General features: G+C 44.0%; 1 protein-coding gene across 1 annotated transcript in view; it reads left to right on the top strand.

Annotated features, from left to right (window-relative positions):
* The window catches only part of LOC121288932 (tenascin-R-like), a 160634-nt gene extending 146063 nt beyond the window's left edge, over positions 1-14571 (top strand). The window contains exons 6-7 of the mRNA XM_041207800.1: positions 5893-6056; positions 14452-14571. Of these exons, the coding sequence (XP_041063734.1) occupies positions 5893-6056; positions 14452-14571 (284 nt within the window). The remainder of the gene's footprint in view (positions 1-5892; positions 6057-14451) is intronic.
* Positions 14572-17547: the final 2976 nt, after the last annotated feature.

Genomic DNA, 17547 nt, shown 5'->3' with positions numbered 1-17547 from the left:
GGTTTCTGAGCTATAAACACAAACAGCCGTGTGGGAATATGATGTGGTGCCAATAATAGAAATGTGGTGAAAATGGTGAGGACTGTGTGCTTAATATTTAAGGATATAAAGTGTTCAGAAAAGAAAGGGAGGGAGAAAAGGGAGCTGAGGTGACAGTACTGATTGGGGAAGAGATTGTCATGTTGGAAAGAGGGGATGTCCATGAGGGGGAAAAGACAGAATCTATTTGGTTAGATACAGAAACACAAAGGGATGATCACATGACTGGGAGTATTCTATAGACTCTAAATAGTGAGAGAGAGAGATAGAGGAACAAATCTGCTGGGAAATGACAGAGATGGGCAAAAACTACAGAGTGGTGAAATTGGGTGGGTGGGGGGGTGGACTTTAATTACCCAAATATCGATTGGGATAATGTTAGAGTAAAGGGTAAAGAGGGAGATGAATTTATGAAATGTGTTCAGGAGAACTTCCTTGATCAGTATGTTCTCAGTCCAACTACAAAGGAGGTATTGCTGGACCTGGTGTTGGGAATGAGGTAGGCCACGGGGCCAAGTGTCTGTGGGGAAGCATTTGGGTAACAGTGATCATTGTATCTTAAGGTTTAGATTAGTAATGGAGAAGATCGAGCAACAATCTAAGGTAAGTAGTTTAAATGGTAAAAGGACTAATTTCAATAAGAAGGGATAAAGCCAGAGTAAAATAGAACCAAAGACTGACAGAAAAATCAATAACAAAGAACAAAGAAAAGTACAGCTCAGGAACAGGCCCTTCGGCCCTCCAAGCCTGCGCCAATCATTTTGCCTGTCAAACTAAAACATTTTGCACTTCCGGGGTCCGTATCCCTCTATTCCCATCCTATTCATGTATTTGTCAAGCTGCCTCTTAAACACCACTATCGTACCTGCTTCCACCATCTCCCCTGGCAGCGAATTCCAGATACTCACCACCCTCTGTGTAAAAAACTTGCCCCGCACATCTCCTCTAAAGTTTTCTCCTCTCACCTTAAATCTATGTCCCCTAGAAATTGACTCTTCCACCCTGGGAAAAGTTTCTGACTATCTACTCTGTCCATGCCACTCATAATTTTGTAAACTTCTATCAAGTCGCCCCTCAATCTCCATCACTCTAGTGAGAACAATCCGAGTTTCTCCAACCTCTCCTCATGGCTAATAACCTCCAGACCAGGCAGCATCCTGGTAAACCTCCTCTGCACCCTCTCAAATGCCTCCATATCCTTCTGGTAATGTGGCGACCATAATTGCACGCAATATTCCAAGTGTGGCCTAACCAAGGTTCTATACAGCTGCAGCATGACTTCCCAGCTTTTATACTCAATACCCCTGCCAATGAAGGCAAGCATGCCATATGCCTTTCTGACTACCTTATCCACCTGCATTGCCACTTTCAGTGACCTGTGGACCTGTACACCCAGATCCCTCTGCCCGTCGATGCACGGAAGGATGGGGGCCCTTTACAGGGGAGATGTTTCAGTTGCAGGCTAGGTAAATTCCAAAAATGCTGAAAGGGAAGGGAACCAAAGTCTTGGATGTTGAGGGAGAGAGAGAATATGATGAAACAATAAAAGGAGTGTGTGTGAGAAACTTGTCAGGGGAATTCTTCAAGTGAGAACAAGGTCAAATACAATAGTTAGAGAGGGGAAGTGAAGGGGAAATAAGCCTGGCGAACAGAGACTGTCTGAGAATACAATGGCAGTCAACATAAAAGGGAATCTAAGAATTCTTCCACTGGCATGTATATAGTAAATGAGTAGTAAAAGGTAGAGTGAGTCTGATGATGGACAGAGATGGTGAGATATGCCTAGAGGTGCAGGGCGAGGCTAGATGAGTTCTTTGTATCAGTGTTTACTAATGAAGAGGAATCTGACACAGAATCAGTAGAAGTGGAGATGGTAGAGGGAATGGATGGGGTGAACATTGAAAGGCAGGGTGTACTGGAAAGGCTGGATATGCTGAGAGCAGATAGTTCACCTGTTCCAGATGGTTTACATCCCAGTTTGTTAAAGGAAGTGGGAGTGGAGACAGTGGGAGGGTTTGTTATAATCTTCCAGTCTTCCCGAGATACCGGGGAGGCACAGAGGGTTGGAGAGTGGAATGTGACACCCTGATTTAAGAAAAGGTGTAAGGACAATCCTAGCAACTACAGGCATCTGGTCCAACATCAGTGCTGGGTAAGGTTTTAGAAGCAATAATCAGGGGGAAAATATTAACTGCACTTGGAGAGGTTTGAGCTAATTAAGGAGAGTCAGGGATGGATTCGTTAAAGGTAGATTGTGTTTGACTAATCAGATTGAATTTTTAGATGAAGTAACAGGGAAGGTTGATGTAGGAAATGTGGTGGATGTTGTCTATATGGATTTTAAGAAAGTATTTGACAAAGTACCACATAAAAGGCTGATTAACAACATTGAGGCTTATGATTAGGCTGCTCAGTGTCCGTTTGAATAAAAAATTGCCTTAAGGACAGAAAGCAGTGAATGGCGGTAAATGGATATTTTTCAGGCTGGAGGACGGTGATCATTGGTGTTCCCAAGAGTCAGTGCTAGGACCACTGTGTTTTTACTGTATATACATGATTTGGAAATGAGAACAGAGGGTAAAATTTCTAAATCTGCCTACGATACCAAACCTGATGACAGTGAGTGACAAACAGTGAAGATGATGCCAATTGACTACAACAGGACATGGATAGCCCAGCAGAATGGGTAAACATGGAATTTAATACAGGGAAGTGAAGCTGATGCATTTCAGCAGTAAGGATAGAGAGAAGCAAATAGACCAAATGACACAATCGTAAAGAGTGTGTGGGGCAGAGGGACCTGGGGGTTCACAGAACCATAGAACCATAGAACACTGCAGCACAGAAAACAGGTCATTCAGCCCTTCTAGTTTGTGCTGAAATATTATTCCACTAGTCCTATTGACCTGCACCTAGTCCCTAACCCTCCAGACCTCCCCCATCCATGTATCTATCCAATTTATTCTTAAAACTTAAGAGTGAGCCCACATTTACCATGTCAGATGGCAGCTCATTCCATACTCTCACCACTCTCTGAGTGAAGAAGTTCCCCCAAACCTTTCCCTTTCACCCTAAAGCCATGTCTTCTTGTGTTTATCTCTCTTAATCTAAGTGGAAAGAGCCTACTCGCATTTAATCTGAGTATACCCCTCATAATTTTGTAAACTTCTATCAAATCTCCCCTCATTCTTCTACGCTTCAAGGAATTAAGTCCTAACCTGTTTAATCTTTCCCTGTAACTCAACTCCTTAAGATCCGGCAACATCCTAATAAATCTTCTCTGCACTCTCTCAATCCTACTGATATCCTTCCTGTAGTTAGGCGACCAGAACTGCACACAATACTCCAAAGTTGGCCTCACCAATGTCTTATACAACCTCACCATAACATCCCAACTCCTATACTCAATACTTTGATTTATGAAGGCCAGTATGCCAAAAGCTTTCTTTACAACCCTGTCTACCTGTGATGCCACTTTCAGGGAATTATGTATCTGAGCTCCCAGATCCCTTTGTTCCTCTGCACTCCTCAGTGCCCTAACATTTACTGTGTATGTCCTACCTTGGTTTGACCTTCCAAAATGCAACACCTCACACTTTTCCGTATTAAATTCCATCTGCCATTTTCTGGTCCATTTTTCCAGTTGGTCCAGATCTCTCTGCAAACTTTGAAAGCCTTCCTCAACACCTCACCAATGTCTTATACAACCTCACCATAACATCTCAACTCCCATACACAATACTTTGATTTATGAAGGCCAGTATGCCAAAAGCTTTCTTTACAACCCTGTCTACCTGTGATGCCACTTTCAGGGAATTATGTATCTGAACTCCCAGATCCCTTTGTTCCTCTGCACTCCTCAATGCCTCCAATCTTAGTGTCATCAGCAAACATGCTGATCCAATTACCACATTATCATCCAAATCATTGATATAGACAACAAACAACAATGGTCCCAGCACAGATCCCTGAGGCACACCACTAGTCACAGATCTCCAGTCTGAGAAGCAATCATCCACTACCACTCTCTGTTTTCTCCCACACAGCCAATTTTGAATCCAGTTTACAACCTCTCCATGGATACCAAGTGTCTGAACCTTCTGAACTAACCTCCCATGTGGGACCTTGTCAAAGGCCTTACTAAAGTCCATGTAGACAACATCCACAGCCTTTCCTTCATCTACTTTCTTGGTAACCTCCTCGAAAAACTCTACAAGGTTCGTTAAACACGACCTGCCATGCACAAAGCCATGCTGACTATCCTTAATCATCCCTTGGCTGTCCAAATAATTATATATCCGATCTCTCAGAACACCTTCTAATAATTTACCCACTACTGACGTCAGGCTCACTGGCCTGTAATTACCTGGTTTACTTTTGGAGCCTTTTTTAAACAACGGAACAACATGAGCTACCCGCCAATCCTCCGGCACCTCACCCATGGCTAAGGACATTTTAAATATTTCTGCCAGGGCCCCTGCAATTTCTATACTAGTCTCCTTCAAGGTCCGAGGGAATATCATGTGAGGCTCAGGGGATTTATCTACCTTTATTCGCTGTAAGGCAGCAAGCACCTCCTCCTCTTTAATCTCTATATGTTCCATGACACTACTGCTTGTTTCCTTTCCTTCCTTATACATTATGACAGTTTCCCGAGTAAATACTGATGCAAAAAAACTGTTTAAGATCTCCCCCATCTCGTGAGGCTCCACACATTGACGACCACTCTGATCTTCAAGGGGACCAATTGTGTCCCTTACTATCCTTTTGCTCTTAATATACTTGTAGAAACCCTTCGGGTTTACCTTCACATTATCTGCCAAAGCAATCTCATGTCTTCTTTTTGCCTTCCTGATTTCCTTTTTTAGTATTTTCTTACATTTTCTATACTCTACAAGTACCTCATTTGCTCCTTGTTGCCTATACCTGCTATACACATCTCTCTTCTTCTTAACTAGATCGCCAATATCCCTTGAAAACCAAGATTCCCTATGCCTGTTAACTTTGCCTTTAATCCTGACAGGAACATGCAAACTCTGCACTCTCAAAATTTCGCCTTTGAATGCCTTCCACTTACTGAACACATTCTTGCCAGGAAACAACTTTTCCCAATCCACTCTTCCTAGATCCTTTCTCATTTCCACAAAGTTCATGTACATCAATGTTTGAAGGTAACAGAACATATCGAGAGAGCGGTTAGTAAAGCAGATGGGATTGGGCTTCATAAACAGAGGTATTGGGGACAAAAACAGGGGAGTTATGCTAGCCTTTATAAAGCTCTGGTTAGGCCCCAACTAGAAAATTGAGTCCAGTTCTGGTCACCACACTTTAGGAAGGATGTGAGGGTTCTTCAGAGGGTGCAGAGGAGATTTACCGGAATGGTTCCAGGGATGAGGGATTTTGGTTACAAGGTTAGGTTGGAGAAGCTGGGGTTGTTCTCCTTAGAGCAAAGGAGATTGAGGGGAGATTTGATAGAGGGGTACGAGATTAGGAGAGGTTTAGATAAAGTAGACAAAGAAAAACTGTTCCCATTGGCTGATGGAACAAGGACTGGAGGACCCAGATTTAAGGTTTTGAACAAGAGATATAGGGGGAATGTGAGGAAGAACTTGTTTACACAGCGAGTGGTGATGACCTGGAACTCGCCGCCTACGAGGGGGGTGGAAGCAGAGATGATGAATAATTTCAACAGGAAATTCGATGGGCACTTGAGAGAAGTAAACTACCAGGGACACAGGGATAGAGTGGGGGGATGGGACTGAATGGATTACCCTACAAAGAGCCAGCATTTACTCAATGGGACAAGTAGCCTCCGTCTGTGCCTATAATGACTCTATGAATCTAAATCCACAGGGGACTCACTCTCTTATCATCAGGGGCGACCATTTTCCACCAAGGATCGAGACAATGATGTGGCTATCACGAACTGTGCCTTGTCTTACAAGGGAGCCTGGTGGTATAAGAATTGTCACCGTGCTAATCTCAATGGAAAATATGGAGAGAGTCGACACAGTCAGGTGAGGAAAAAACAAATAAAACAGACCAGAGGGAGCAAACACAATGTCCCAATGTCAGACTGCCTGTTCTCTGACTGGGTCACTGATTCGCTAATTCGCACCAGCTTGTCTCTGATTGGGTCACTGCTTCTCCAATCCCCACCAGCCTGTCTCTGATTGGATCACGGATTCTCAATCCCCACCAGTCTGTCTCTGATTGGTCACTGATTCCCAATTCCTATTAGCTTGTCTCTATTAAATTTTAACACTTTGACTGGCAGGCAAAGAGCGGGGAGTCCAATCATTGGGTGAAATTTCCTGAAGTTTTAACAGAACCATGGGTAGTGTCTGCAGCCCAACCATCTTAGCTACTTCATTAATGACCTTCCCTCCATCATAAGACCAGAAGTGGGGATGTTCGTTGATGATTCCACAATGTTCAGCACCATTCGCGACTCCTCAGATACTGAAGCAGCCCATGTCCAAATGCAGTAAGACCTGGACAATATCCAGGCTTGGGCTGACAAGTGAAAAGTAACATTCATACCACACAAGTGTGAGGTAATGACCATCTCCAATAAGAGAGAAGCCAACCATCGCCCCTTGGTAATGGCATTACAATCACCAAATCCCCATTATCAACATCCTGGGGGTTATCATTGACCAGAAAATGAACTGGACTAGCCATATAAATTCTGTGGCTATAAGAGCAGGTCAGAGGCTAGGAATCCTGGGGCGAGTAACTCACCTCCTGACTCCCCAAAGCCTGTCCACCATCTACAATGCACAAGTCAGGAGTGTGATGGAATACTCCCCAACTCCCACAACACTCAAGAATAGTCATTTGGTAGCACAGAGCTTGAGCATTGCTGAAAAATAAGACATTTTTGTTGAAGCTTTTCATCTTGCTCTCATCAGAATAATTCACAAGAATACCAAAGGTAAAGGGAAGAACAATTTATACTCAGAGAAAAGGGTGCTGGTTGGTTGGCAAATTAAATCTGGAAGTGGCATTGCCATAGAGAATGCACCAGTTGATGGTGTCTGACAGTTACCAGCCAAGCATTGATTGAAATTTAAACTCGGCAGCTTGACTCTGACTGTTTAAGGCATTTCCCTGGGGAATGAACCTACGAATGGCTGTCACTTATTTTGTTTAGCTGAAACAGGTGCAATGTGTGTACATGTTCTTTCTGTCTGCGAAGAATAGGATCCTGTGTATTAATATCTGTGGCTTCCAGTACATATAAATGGACCACACTGTGAGTACGACTGACAATCTTAAATTGGTTCAGCGTAATTCTTAGCAAACTGAGGATTATTTAGCAAATGTTGTCCAATCGCGGAATCACATCTAATGTTGGATAATGTGTTTGAGTTTTGCAAGCACGGGCTGGTTGGATACGGTCTGTACCCTGCCCATTGTGAACAGCGGCTGGGATGTGCTGTTTAATACGATCCGCCAGTCTTTGGGACGTACGGCCTACATACCCAGCATCACACTGGCTCTGAAATTCATACACTACATTGCTCATTTGTGTGAGAGGCAGAACATCTTTTTGGCTTAACAGCAGCATCCTGTTAGTGATGAATACCACTCATGTTGCTACTGCATAGTAACAACATGAAACAGCTTCAGCTGTTGCTCATATTTTTGAGATACCTACCCTTCCAAGGTAATCTGAGCTAGACTGAGCACTTTTCAGGGCCAAAAGTGATGACCTTAGGGCCGTTCATGAGCTTGTGTGATATACAGTGTGAAATGATCTGATCAGGGTAGTCATTATCTTGTAGGATGCCTTTGATGTGCCTATTTCAGCACCAAGCTTGCAGTGGCTCGGGCCCTATTTTCAAGGTTACCAATAAGACTAATCTTATTGTGCGTGGAACTATAAGAATCCCAACGCGTTTATTGACCAGTGAAGGTTGGCTTGCGGTAGACGGTGGTGGAGATGGCAGATTTCTCAACTAGTACGTCAAGGAAGGAGAGCTCATTTGACTGCTCCATTTAAAAAGTGAATTTGAGCGCAGGATGGAGCCTATTAAGACATGTAAGGAAATTATTACATGCAACTGCAGATTTAAATATAGTAAAGAGCAGAAATATATGAGGGTTAAGAAGTTAGGTGTCATTCCATCGAAGACATGATTCACATGGAACCCAACAAAAATGTTTGCGAGAGCTGGGCCTGGAGGGGATCCCATGGCAACACCATCTATTTGGGCATACGTGGTGACATTAAAACTGAACTCGACTTTGCAAGTTGCTGAGTTCATAAGTTCAATGAATATTGATTCACGCAATGCTCTAAGATTGCCATGATATTGTGCTGCAATGCAAATATCTATGGCTGTCTTAGGTGGAACATTGGTGAATAGGCTCGCAATGTTAAAGAGCACATGGACACAGCATTGCTATTGCAAATGTGAAGGAGTCCTTCACCGTGTATGTGGAAAATTTGGTCAAGACTGGTTGTAACAACTCACCCAACCATTTGGTCAGTTCATATTGTGCAGAACTGGTCATAGATAAGATAGGGTGTAAAGGGACATCACTTTTGTGTGTCTTGGGCAGTACATACAGACGCAGATGCGGCGAGCTGTGAATATGGATCCTGTCATATAAATCACACGGCAGCTCATCACTCTTACACAAGTCAAGCAAGTGTTTTTTTTAAAAACAAAAACAGAATTACCTGGAAAAACTCAGCAGGTCTGGCAGCATCGGCGGAGAAGAAAAGAGTTGACGTTTCGAGTCCTCATGACCCTTCGACAGAACTAGGTGAATCCAAGGAAGGGGTGAAATATAAGCTGGTTTAAGGTGGGGGGGGGGGGGGTGGGTTGGGTAGGGGGAGAGAAGTGGAGGGGGGTGGTGTGGTTGTAGGGAAAAACAAGCAGTGATAGAAGCAGATCATCAAAAGATGTCACAGACAACAGAACAAAAGAACACATAGGTGTCGAAGTTGGTGATATTATCTAAACGAATGTGCTAATTAAGAATGGATGGTAGGGCACTCAAGGTATAGCTCTAGTGGGGGTGGGGGGAGCATAAAAGATTTAAAAATATTTAAAAATAATGGAAATAGGTGGGAAAAAGAAAAATCTATATAATTTATTGGAAAAAAACAAAAGGAAGGGGGAAGAAACAGAAAGGGGGTGGGGATAGAGGGGGGAGGTCAAGACCTAAAGTTGTTGAATTCAATATTCAGTCCAGAAGGCTGTAAAGTGCCTAGTCGGAAGATGAGGTGTTGTTCCTCCAGTTTGCGTTGGGCTTCACTGGAGCAATGCAGCAAGCCAAGGACAGACATGTGGGCAAGAGAGCAGGGTGGAGTGTTGAAATGGCAAGCGACAGGGAGGTTTGGGTCATCCTTGAGGACAGACCGCAGGTGTTCTGCAAAGCGGTCGCCCAGTTTACGTTTGGTCTCTCCAATGTAGAGGAGACCGCATTGGGAGCAACGAATGCAGTAGACTAATTTGGGGGAAATGCAAGTGAAATATTGCTTCACTTGAAAGGAATGTTTGGGCCCTTGGACGGTGAGGAGAGAAGACAGGTGTTACATCTTTTGCGTGGGCATGGGCTGGTGCCATAGGTGGGGGTTGAGGAGTAGGGGGTGATGGAGGAGTGGACCAGGGTGTCCCGGAGGGAACGATCCCTACCAAAGTGTTTTTTTTAGCTTACTTTTGAGCAAGGCTGTCTGGTCAGAGGTCAGCTGCTGGAAACAGGACTCAGTGACCCCATTAGAGACTGGCTGATTTAAACAGCAATCAATGATACAATCAGAGACCGGCTGGTATGAACAGGTATCAGTGATCCAATTAGAGACCGACTGATTTGAACAGGAATCAGTGATCCAATCAGAGAATTCCTGATTTGAACAGGAATTAGTGGTTCAACCAGAGGCTGTCTGGTGGGAACAGGAATCAGTCATCCAATCCAAGACTGGCTGGTGGGAAGAGAAATCAGTGATCCAATCAGAGACTGGTTGATTTGAGCTGGCATCAGTGATCCAATCAGAGACTGGGTCTGGGGATTGGAAATCAGTGATCCAATCTGAGACCGGCGGCGGGAGGAGGAAGGGAATTGGGAAAAAGTGATCCAATCTGAACCTGACTGATGAGAACAGGATCAGTGATCTAATCAGAGACCAACTAATTTAAACAGGAATCAGTGATCCAATCAGAGACCAGGTGATTTGTGTTCATTCAGACTCGACTATTTCTATACACCCCGGGCTGACCTCTCACCTTGAAGCATGATGATCTACAAATTAACAAAAACTTTGCTGACCGTATCTTAACTTGTGCAAATGTTGCTCAACCATCCCACACAATCCTGACTCACTATGGTCCAGTCGACTTGGGTTCTAGTTGTGCCATGTCTCGATTTAAAATGCTCAGCATTGTTTTTAAATCCATCTATGGCTATGTCCCAGCATATCTCTGTGGGATCTCCCAGCACCATCACCTCTTGGATTTCTGCACTAATCCAATTCCAGCCCCTTGCTCATCCCCAGTGTTAATCACTCCAACATTGGTGGCCGTGCCTTCAGCTGCCACTTTCCAAAGCCCTGGGTGCCCCTCCCTAAACTTCTGCACCTCCCTCCATGTTTCTGCACTTGTTCAAATGTCTCCTGATGTGCCTCAGTTTCAAATTCTATCTGATTGAATTCCTACAATAGCCACGTGGTTTGTTTTATTATAGTAATGTTGCTATATGAATGCAAGTTGCTTCTATTGTTATAATTTGATGTTTGGAGTGGGGTCGATACTAAGAAGGACTAGGAGGAATACAAAGACAGGATTAAAGAGCGCATGTAAACTCACAATGTGTGATGAATAAGGTTAATGAGCAACAGGCACAAATACCCATGTAGGAATATGATGTGGTGGGAATGATGAAAATGTGGTGAAAATGATGAGGACTGTGTGCTTAATAGTCAAGGATATAAATTGTTCTGAAAAGATAGGGAGGGAGAAAAGGGAGCTGGGGTGACAGTGCTGACTGGGGAAGAGATTGTCATGTTGGAAAGAGGGGATGTCCATAAGGGGGAAAAGACAAAATCCATTTGGTTAGAGTTCGGAAGCAAAAAGGGGATGATCACATGACAGTGGGTGTTCTATAGAATCAAAATAGTGAGAGAGAGAGGAACAAATCTGCAGGGAAATGACAGAGATGGGCTTAAACTACAGAGTGGTGATATTGGGGGGGGGGACTTTAATTACCCAAATATCAATTGGGATAATATGAGAGTAAAGCGTAAAGAGGGAGATGAATTTCTGTAATGTGTTCAGGAGAACTTCCTTGATCAGTATGTTCTCAGTGCAATTAGAAAGGAGGTCTTGCTGGACCTGGTGCTGGGACTGAGGTGGGCCAAGGGACCAAGTGTCTGTTGGGGAGCATTTGGGTAAAAGTGATCATTGTATCATCAGGTTTAGATTAGCAATGGAGAAGAACAAGCAACAATCTAAAGTAGATGGTCTAAATGGTGAAAGGGATAATTTCAATGGGAGAAGAAGAGATAAAGCCAGAGTAAAATAGAACCAAAGACTGGCAGAAAAATCTGTAATGGAATGATGAGGGATCTTTAAGGAGGTGATGTTTCAGGTACAGACTTGGTACATTCCAAAAAGGGTGAAAGGGAAGGGAACCAAAGTCCTTGGATGCCAAGGGAGAGAGAAAACATGATGAAACAGAAAAAGGTGTGTGTGTGATACATGTCAGGGGAATTCTTCAAGTGAGAACCAGGTCGAATACAATAGGTAGAGAGGGGAAGTGAAGAGGACATAAGCCTGGCGAAGAGAGAGAGTCTGAGAATAGAATGGCAGTCAACATAAAAGGGAATCTAAAAATGTTCCGCTGGCATTTATATAGTAAGTGGGTATAAGAGGTGGAATAGGTCTGATGAGGGTGACATATGCTAAGAGGTGCAGGGCGAGGCTAAAATTATTAATGAGCTCTTTGTATCAGTGTTTACTAAGGAAAAGGAATCTGACACAATATCAGTAGAAGTGGAGATGGTAGAGGGAATGGATGGGGTGAACATTGAGAGGCAGGGTGTACTGGAAAGGCTGGATATGCTGAGAGCAGATAGGTCACCTGGTCCAGATGGTTTACATCCCAGGTTGTTAAAGGAAGGGGGAGTGGAGATAATGGGAGGGTTTGTTATAATCTTCCAGTCTTCCCGAAATACAGGGGAGATGCAGAGGATTGGAGAGTGGCAAATGTAATGTCCTTACTCAAGGAGGGGTGTAAGGACTGCCCCAGCTACTACAGGCCAGTTAGTCTAACATCAGTGCTGGGTAAGGTTTTCAAATCCACTTGGAGAGGTTTGAGGTAATTAAGGAGAGCCAGCACAGATTTGTAAAAGGCAGATTGTGTTTGACTAATCGAATTGAATTTTTAGATGAAGTAACAGAGGAGGTTCATGGAGGGAATGTGATCGACGTTGTCTATATGGATTTTAAGAAAGTGTTTGACAAAGTACCACATAAAAGGCTGAGTAACAACATTGAGGCTTATGATTAGGCTGCTCAGCGTCCACTTGGATAAAAAATTGCCTAAAGGACAGAAAGCAGTGAATGGTGGTAAATGGATATTTTTCAGACTGGAGGACGGCGATGAGTGCTGTTCCCAAGGGTCAGTGCAAGGACCACTGTGTTTTTACTGGATATAAATGAATTGGATATTAGAACAGAGGGTAAAATTTCAAAAGTTGCCCATGATACCAAACTTGGAGCAGTGGCAAACAGTACAGCTGATTCAAATTATCTGCGAAAGGACAGAGATAGGCTGCCAGAATGAACAAAGATGGGGCAGATGGAATTTTATAAAGAGAAGTGGGAGGGTGTTGCATTTTGGGAGAAGGGATATAGAGAAGCAAATAGACCTAATGGCACAATTGTAAAGTGTGTGTAGGACAGGGGACCTGAAGGTTCATGTACATTGATCTTTGAAGGTAACAGGACATATTGAGAGAGTGGTTAGTAAAGCAGATGGGACTGGGCTTCATAAACAGAGGTATTGGGTACAAAAGCAGGGGAGTTATGCTGAACCTTTATAAAGCTCTGGTTAAGCCCCAGCTAGAAAATTGTGTCCAATTCTGGTCACCACACTTTAGGAAGGAGGTGAGGGTCCTTGAGAGGGTGCAGAGGAGATTTACTGGAATGGTTCCAGGGATGAGGGATTTTAGTTACAACGTTAGGTTGGAGAAGCTGGGGTTGTTCTCCTTGGAGCAAAGAAGATTGAGAGGAGATTTGATAGAGGGGGATGAGATTAGGACAGGTTTATATAAGCTAGACAAAGAAAAACTGTTCCCATTGGCTGATGGAACAAGGACAGGGGGACACAGATTTAAGGTTTTGATCAAGAGATACAGGGGGAATGTGAGGAAGAACTTGTTTACACAGCGAGTGGTGATGACCTGGAACTCGCTGCCCACAAGGGGAGTGAAAGCAGAGATGATGAATGATTTCAACAGGAAACTGGATGGGGACATGAGAGAAATAAACTTCCAGGGACACAGGGATAGAGCGGTGGGAGGTAGGATGGAAGAGAGAGACCTCAGAGTGTATGTCCATAGGTTCCTGAACGTGGCAGGACAGGTGGATAAGGTGGTAAAGAAAACATATGGAATGTTTTCCTTTATTGGACACAAAAGCAGGGATTTAATGATGAAACTATATAAAATGCTGGTTAGGCCACAGCTGAAATTTTGTGTGCAGTTCTGATCACCGCATTACAGGAAGGACAAAAATGCTCTGAAGAATTTTGCCACAGCTTAAAAATTGCAGCTAGGAGAAGAGATTGGATAGGATAGGGTTGTTTTCTTCAGAACAGAGGAGACTAAGGAGTGGCCTAATTGAGGTGTTCAAAATTATGAGGGGCCTAAATAGAGTAGACAGGAAAGACCTGTTTCCCCTAGCTGAGGGGTCAATTACCAGGGATCATAGATTTAAGGTGATTGGCAGAAGGATTAGAGGAGACATGAGGGAAAACTTTTTTACCCAGGGGGTGGTGGGTGCCTGGAATTTATTACCTAATGTGATGATTGAGGCTGAAATGCTCAACTCATTTAAACGATATCTGGACCTGCATCTGAAGTGCTGGAACCTGCAAGGCTACGGGCCAGGGGCTGGAGTGTGGGATTAAAATGACCAGCTAGTTTCCTTTTCTTCTTTTTTTGGCCAGCAGACATAATGGGCTGAATGGCCTCTTTCTGCGCCGTAACCTTTCTATGGTTCTAATGGGACTGTATGGATTGGTCAACAGAAAGCCAGCCTGGACTTGATAGGCTGAAGGGCTTTGTTCTGTAATGAGTGTATGGCTCTATGATGCTGTGTTTGATGATTGTAGTTGAATATTTGAAGGTTGGTTTGCTTTGGCACTCTGTCTGATTTTCCACTCTTCACTTCCCAGGGTATAAACTGGTACCACTGGAAAGGTCATGAAATCTCTATTCCATTCGTGGAGATGAAGGTGCGACCATATAATTTTGGAGCGGTGGTGCAGAGACACAGGCGCTCACTGGTTTTATAATGAGCTGGCTCTGATTCTGACTGCAGTCTGGGCAGGAGGTGGTAGTGCTGCATAATTAGACAACTATCGATTACATTTAGAGTCGCTTTTCATCCGAAGAATGACAAGACATGAAAGCCCATCTCTTCTTATTTCCTGGCAACCACCAATTCCAGACCAAAGATTTACTGACAAGTTTCCCTCCTGATGAGCTGAACTCGTTCTGCTGGCGGCTCTATACTGAACTGTTACCATTTCTGTTCTGGGTGAAATGTTTCTGTATGGCTGATGCCTTTTGATTTTCAGGAGTTCTGTTCAGTGTGTCTTTCTCTCAGTCTGCGCAGTGCACACAGTTCACACATCATCCCCACCATACCTGTACAAGCAGCTTTCCTTTCCTGCCTTTTGATGTTTTATTTTTGTTTCTGGTGCATTTCACCATCCAATAGAACAAACCCAGGAAGCTGGGTGCATCAGTGGTGAGGGATTGAGGACATTCCCTGCTTGTCAAGGTGCTACATGATTACCACAAATTAGTTTTGCATGAATCCCTGCCGGAAACAGCACCTGGGACCCTCCTCATGACAGTGCGAGAGCGGACACCAGGTTGAGTGGGAACAACAGGATTTATCACAGGTTTGTGTTTCATTTAAGAATGACAGGAAGCTGGGGGAGAGGAGGTGGAAGGAAAGAATCTCATAGTTAACTAATGAAAAAAACCGATTGGAAGAGTCCAGGACATGGATTTGTAGATAAAAAAATTCAAAAGCAAAATGTAATCAACTGGAATATGAAAGGGTTCAGGAAAGCAGGCTGTATCTAGAATGGGGCAGAATCTTACACTGATGGGGCGGATGCGCTTCCATCTCAATCGGACGTGACATCGTGTGAGATATTTCAGTCGGCTGGCACGTGCAGAAGTTGGAAGCGTACCCACCGACAAGTAAGAGGCCAATTAAAGTTAGAAGAGGTGCCATTGTCACCGATTCTTCATGGCTCATCCAACCTTATAGTTGCCAGATAGGCGAATCGGCCAGGCGGCCGTTACATTTTTCATCAAACCTCATCCAAGGGCGGGATGAGGTTTCCATTATTAAATAAAAATAAATAAAATCTACGGATAGCATTTTTATCATGTATATGTTCAGGTGACTGATTGTGATGCTTGGACATTTTTTCCCTGATTTTAAAAACTTAATATAATGCCTCTCAGGTCTGTAATTCCCCATGCCAGCTCTCTGCCTTCAGCAAGCTCTCTGTCAGCGCTCGCCCTGTGCCCGCGCCCACCCTCCTCCCACACCCACGGGGGCAGCGCTGAGCATTTCAGCATGTGCTTCAGGTAGGGTGGCCGTTAATCGGCCATCCAGCATGAAATTGTGGTTGGGGGCCAATCGCTGTCGGCGGCCCATCCCTCGCCTGATCCTGGATCTGCCGATTGCACCCACATGCCAACCTAAAAATTCTGCCCAGCGTGTTCTTATCTTTGCTGGCAAGACCAGCATTTGTTGCCCATCCCCAATTACTCTTGAAAGCAGTTAGGAGTCAACCAAATTGTTGTTGGTCTGGAGTCTCATGTAACACATTGTTCAGTAAACACAGCTCTCTCTGTGTAACACACTGTTCATTATGCACAGTTCTCTCTGTGTAACACACTTTTCAGTGTGCACAGCTCTCCCTGAGTAACACCCTAGTACACACAGCTCTCCCTGTGTAACACACTGCTCAGTACACACAGCTTTCTCTGTGTAACACACTGTTCAGTACACACTTCTCCCTGTGTAACACACTGTTCAGTATGCACAGATCTCCCTGTGTAACACACTGTTCAATACACAAAGCTCTCTCTGTGTAACACGCTAGTACCCATAGCTCTCTCTGTGCAACACACTGTTCAGTATGCACAGTTCTCTCGTGTAACAAACCGTTCGGTATGCACAGCTCTCCCTGTGTTACACACTGTTCAATACACAAAGCTCTCTCTGTGCAACACACTGTTCAGTACACACAGCTCTCTGTATAACACACTGTTCAGTACATACATTCTCACTGTGTAACACACTGTTCAGTACACAAAGCTCTCCCTATGTAACACACTGTTCAGTACACAAATCACTCTCTGAGTAACACCCTAGTACACACAGCTCTTCCTGTGTAACACACTGCTCAGTACACACAGCTTTCTCTGTGTAACACACTGTTCAGTACACACAGTTCTCTCTGTGTACCACACTGTTCAGTGTGCACAGCTCTCTCTGTGTAACACACTGCTCAGTACACAAATCACTCTCTGAGTAACACCCTAGTACACACAGCTCTCCCTGTGTAACACACTGCTCAGTACACACAGCTTTCTCTGTGTAACACACTGTTCAGTACACACAGTTCTCTCTGTGTAACACACTGTTCAGTATGCACAGTTCTCTCTGTGTAACACACTGTTCAGTACACACAGTTCTCTCTGTGTAACACACTGTTCAGTACACACAGCTCTCCCTGCGTAACACACTGTTCAATACACAAAGCTCTCTCTGTATAACACACTGTTCAGTACACACAGCTCTCTCTGTGTAGCACACTGTTCAGTACACACAGTTCTCTCTGTGTAACACGCTGTTCAGTACACAAAGCTCTCCCTATGTAACACAATGTTCAGTACACAAAGCTCTCTCTGTATAACACACTGTTCAGTACACAAAGCTCTCTCTGTGTAACACACTGTCCAGTACACAAATCACTCTCTGTGTAACATCCTAGTACACACAGCTCTCCCTGTGTAACTCACTGTTCAATACACAGCTCTCTCTGTATAACACACTGTTCAGTACACACAGCTCTTTCTGTGTAACACACTGTTCAGTACATACAGCTCTCTCTGTGTAACACCCTAGTACACACAGCTCTTCCTGCTTAACACACTGTTCAGTACACATAGCTCTCCCTGTGTAACATACTGTTCAGTACGCAAAGCTCTCTCTCTATAACACACTGTTCAGTACA

The sequence above is a fragment of the Carcharodon carcharias genome, chromosome 16, assembly GCF_017639515.1.
Source record: "Carcharodon carcharias isolate sCarCar2 chromosome 16, sCarCar2.pri, whole genome shotgun sequence".
NCBI classification, from domain to species: Eukaryota; Metazoa; Chordata; class Chondrichthyes; order Lamniformes; family Lamnidae; genus Carcharodon; species Carcharodon carcharias.
This window is presented reverse-complemented; position numbering and strand designations above follow the sequence as displayed.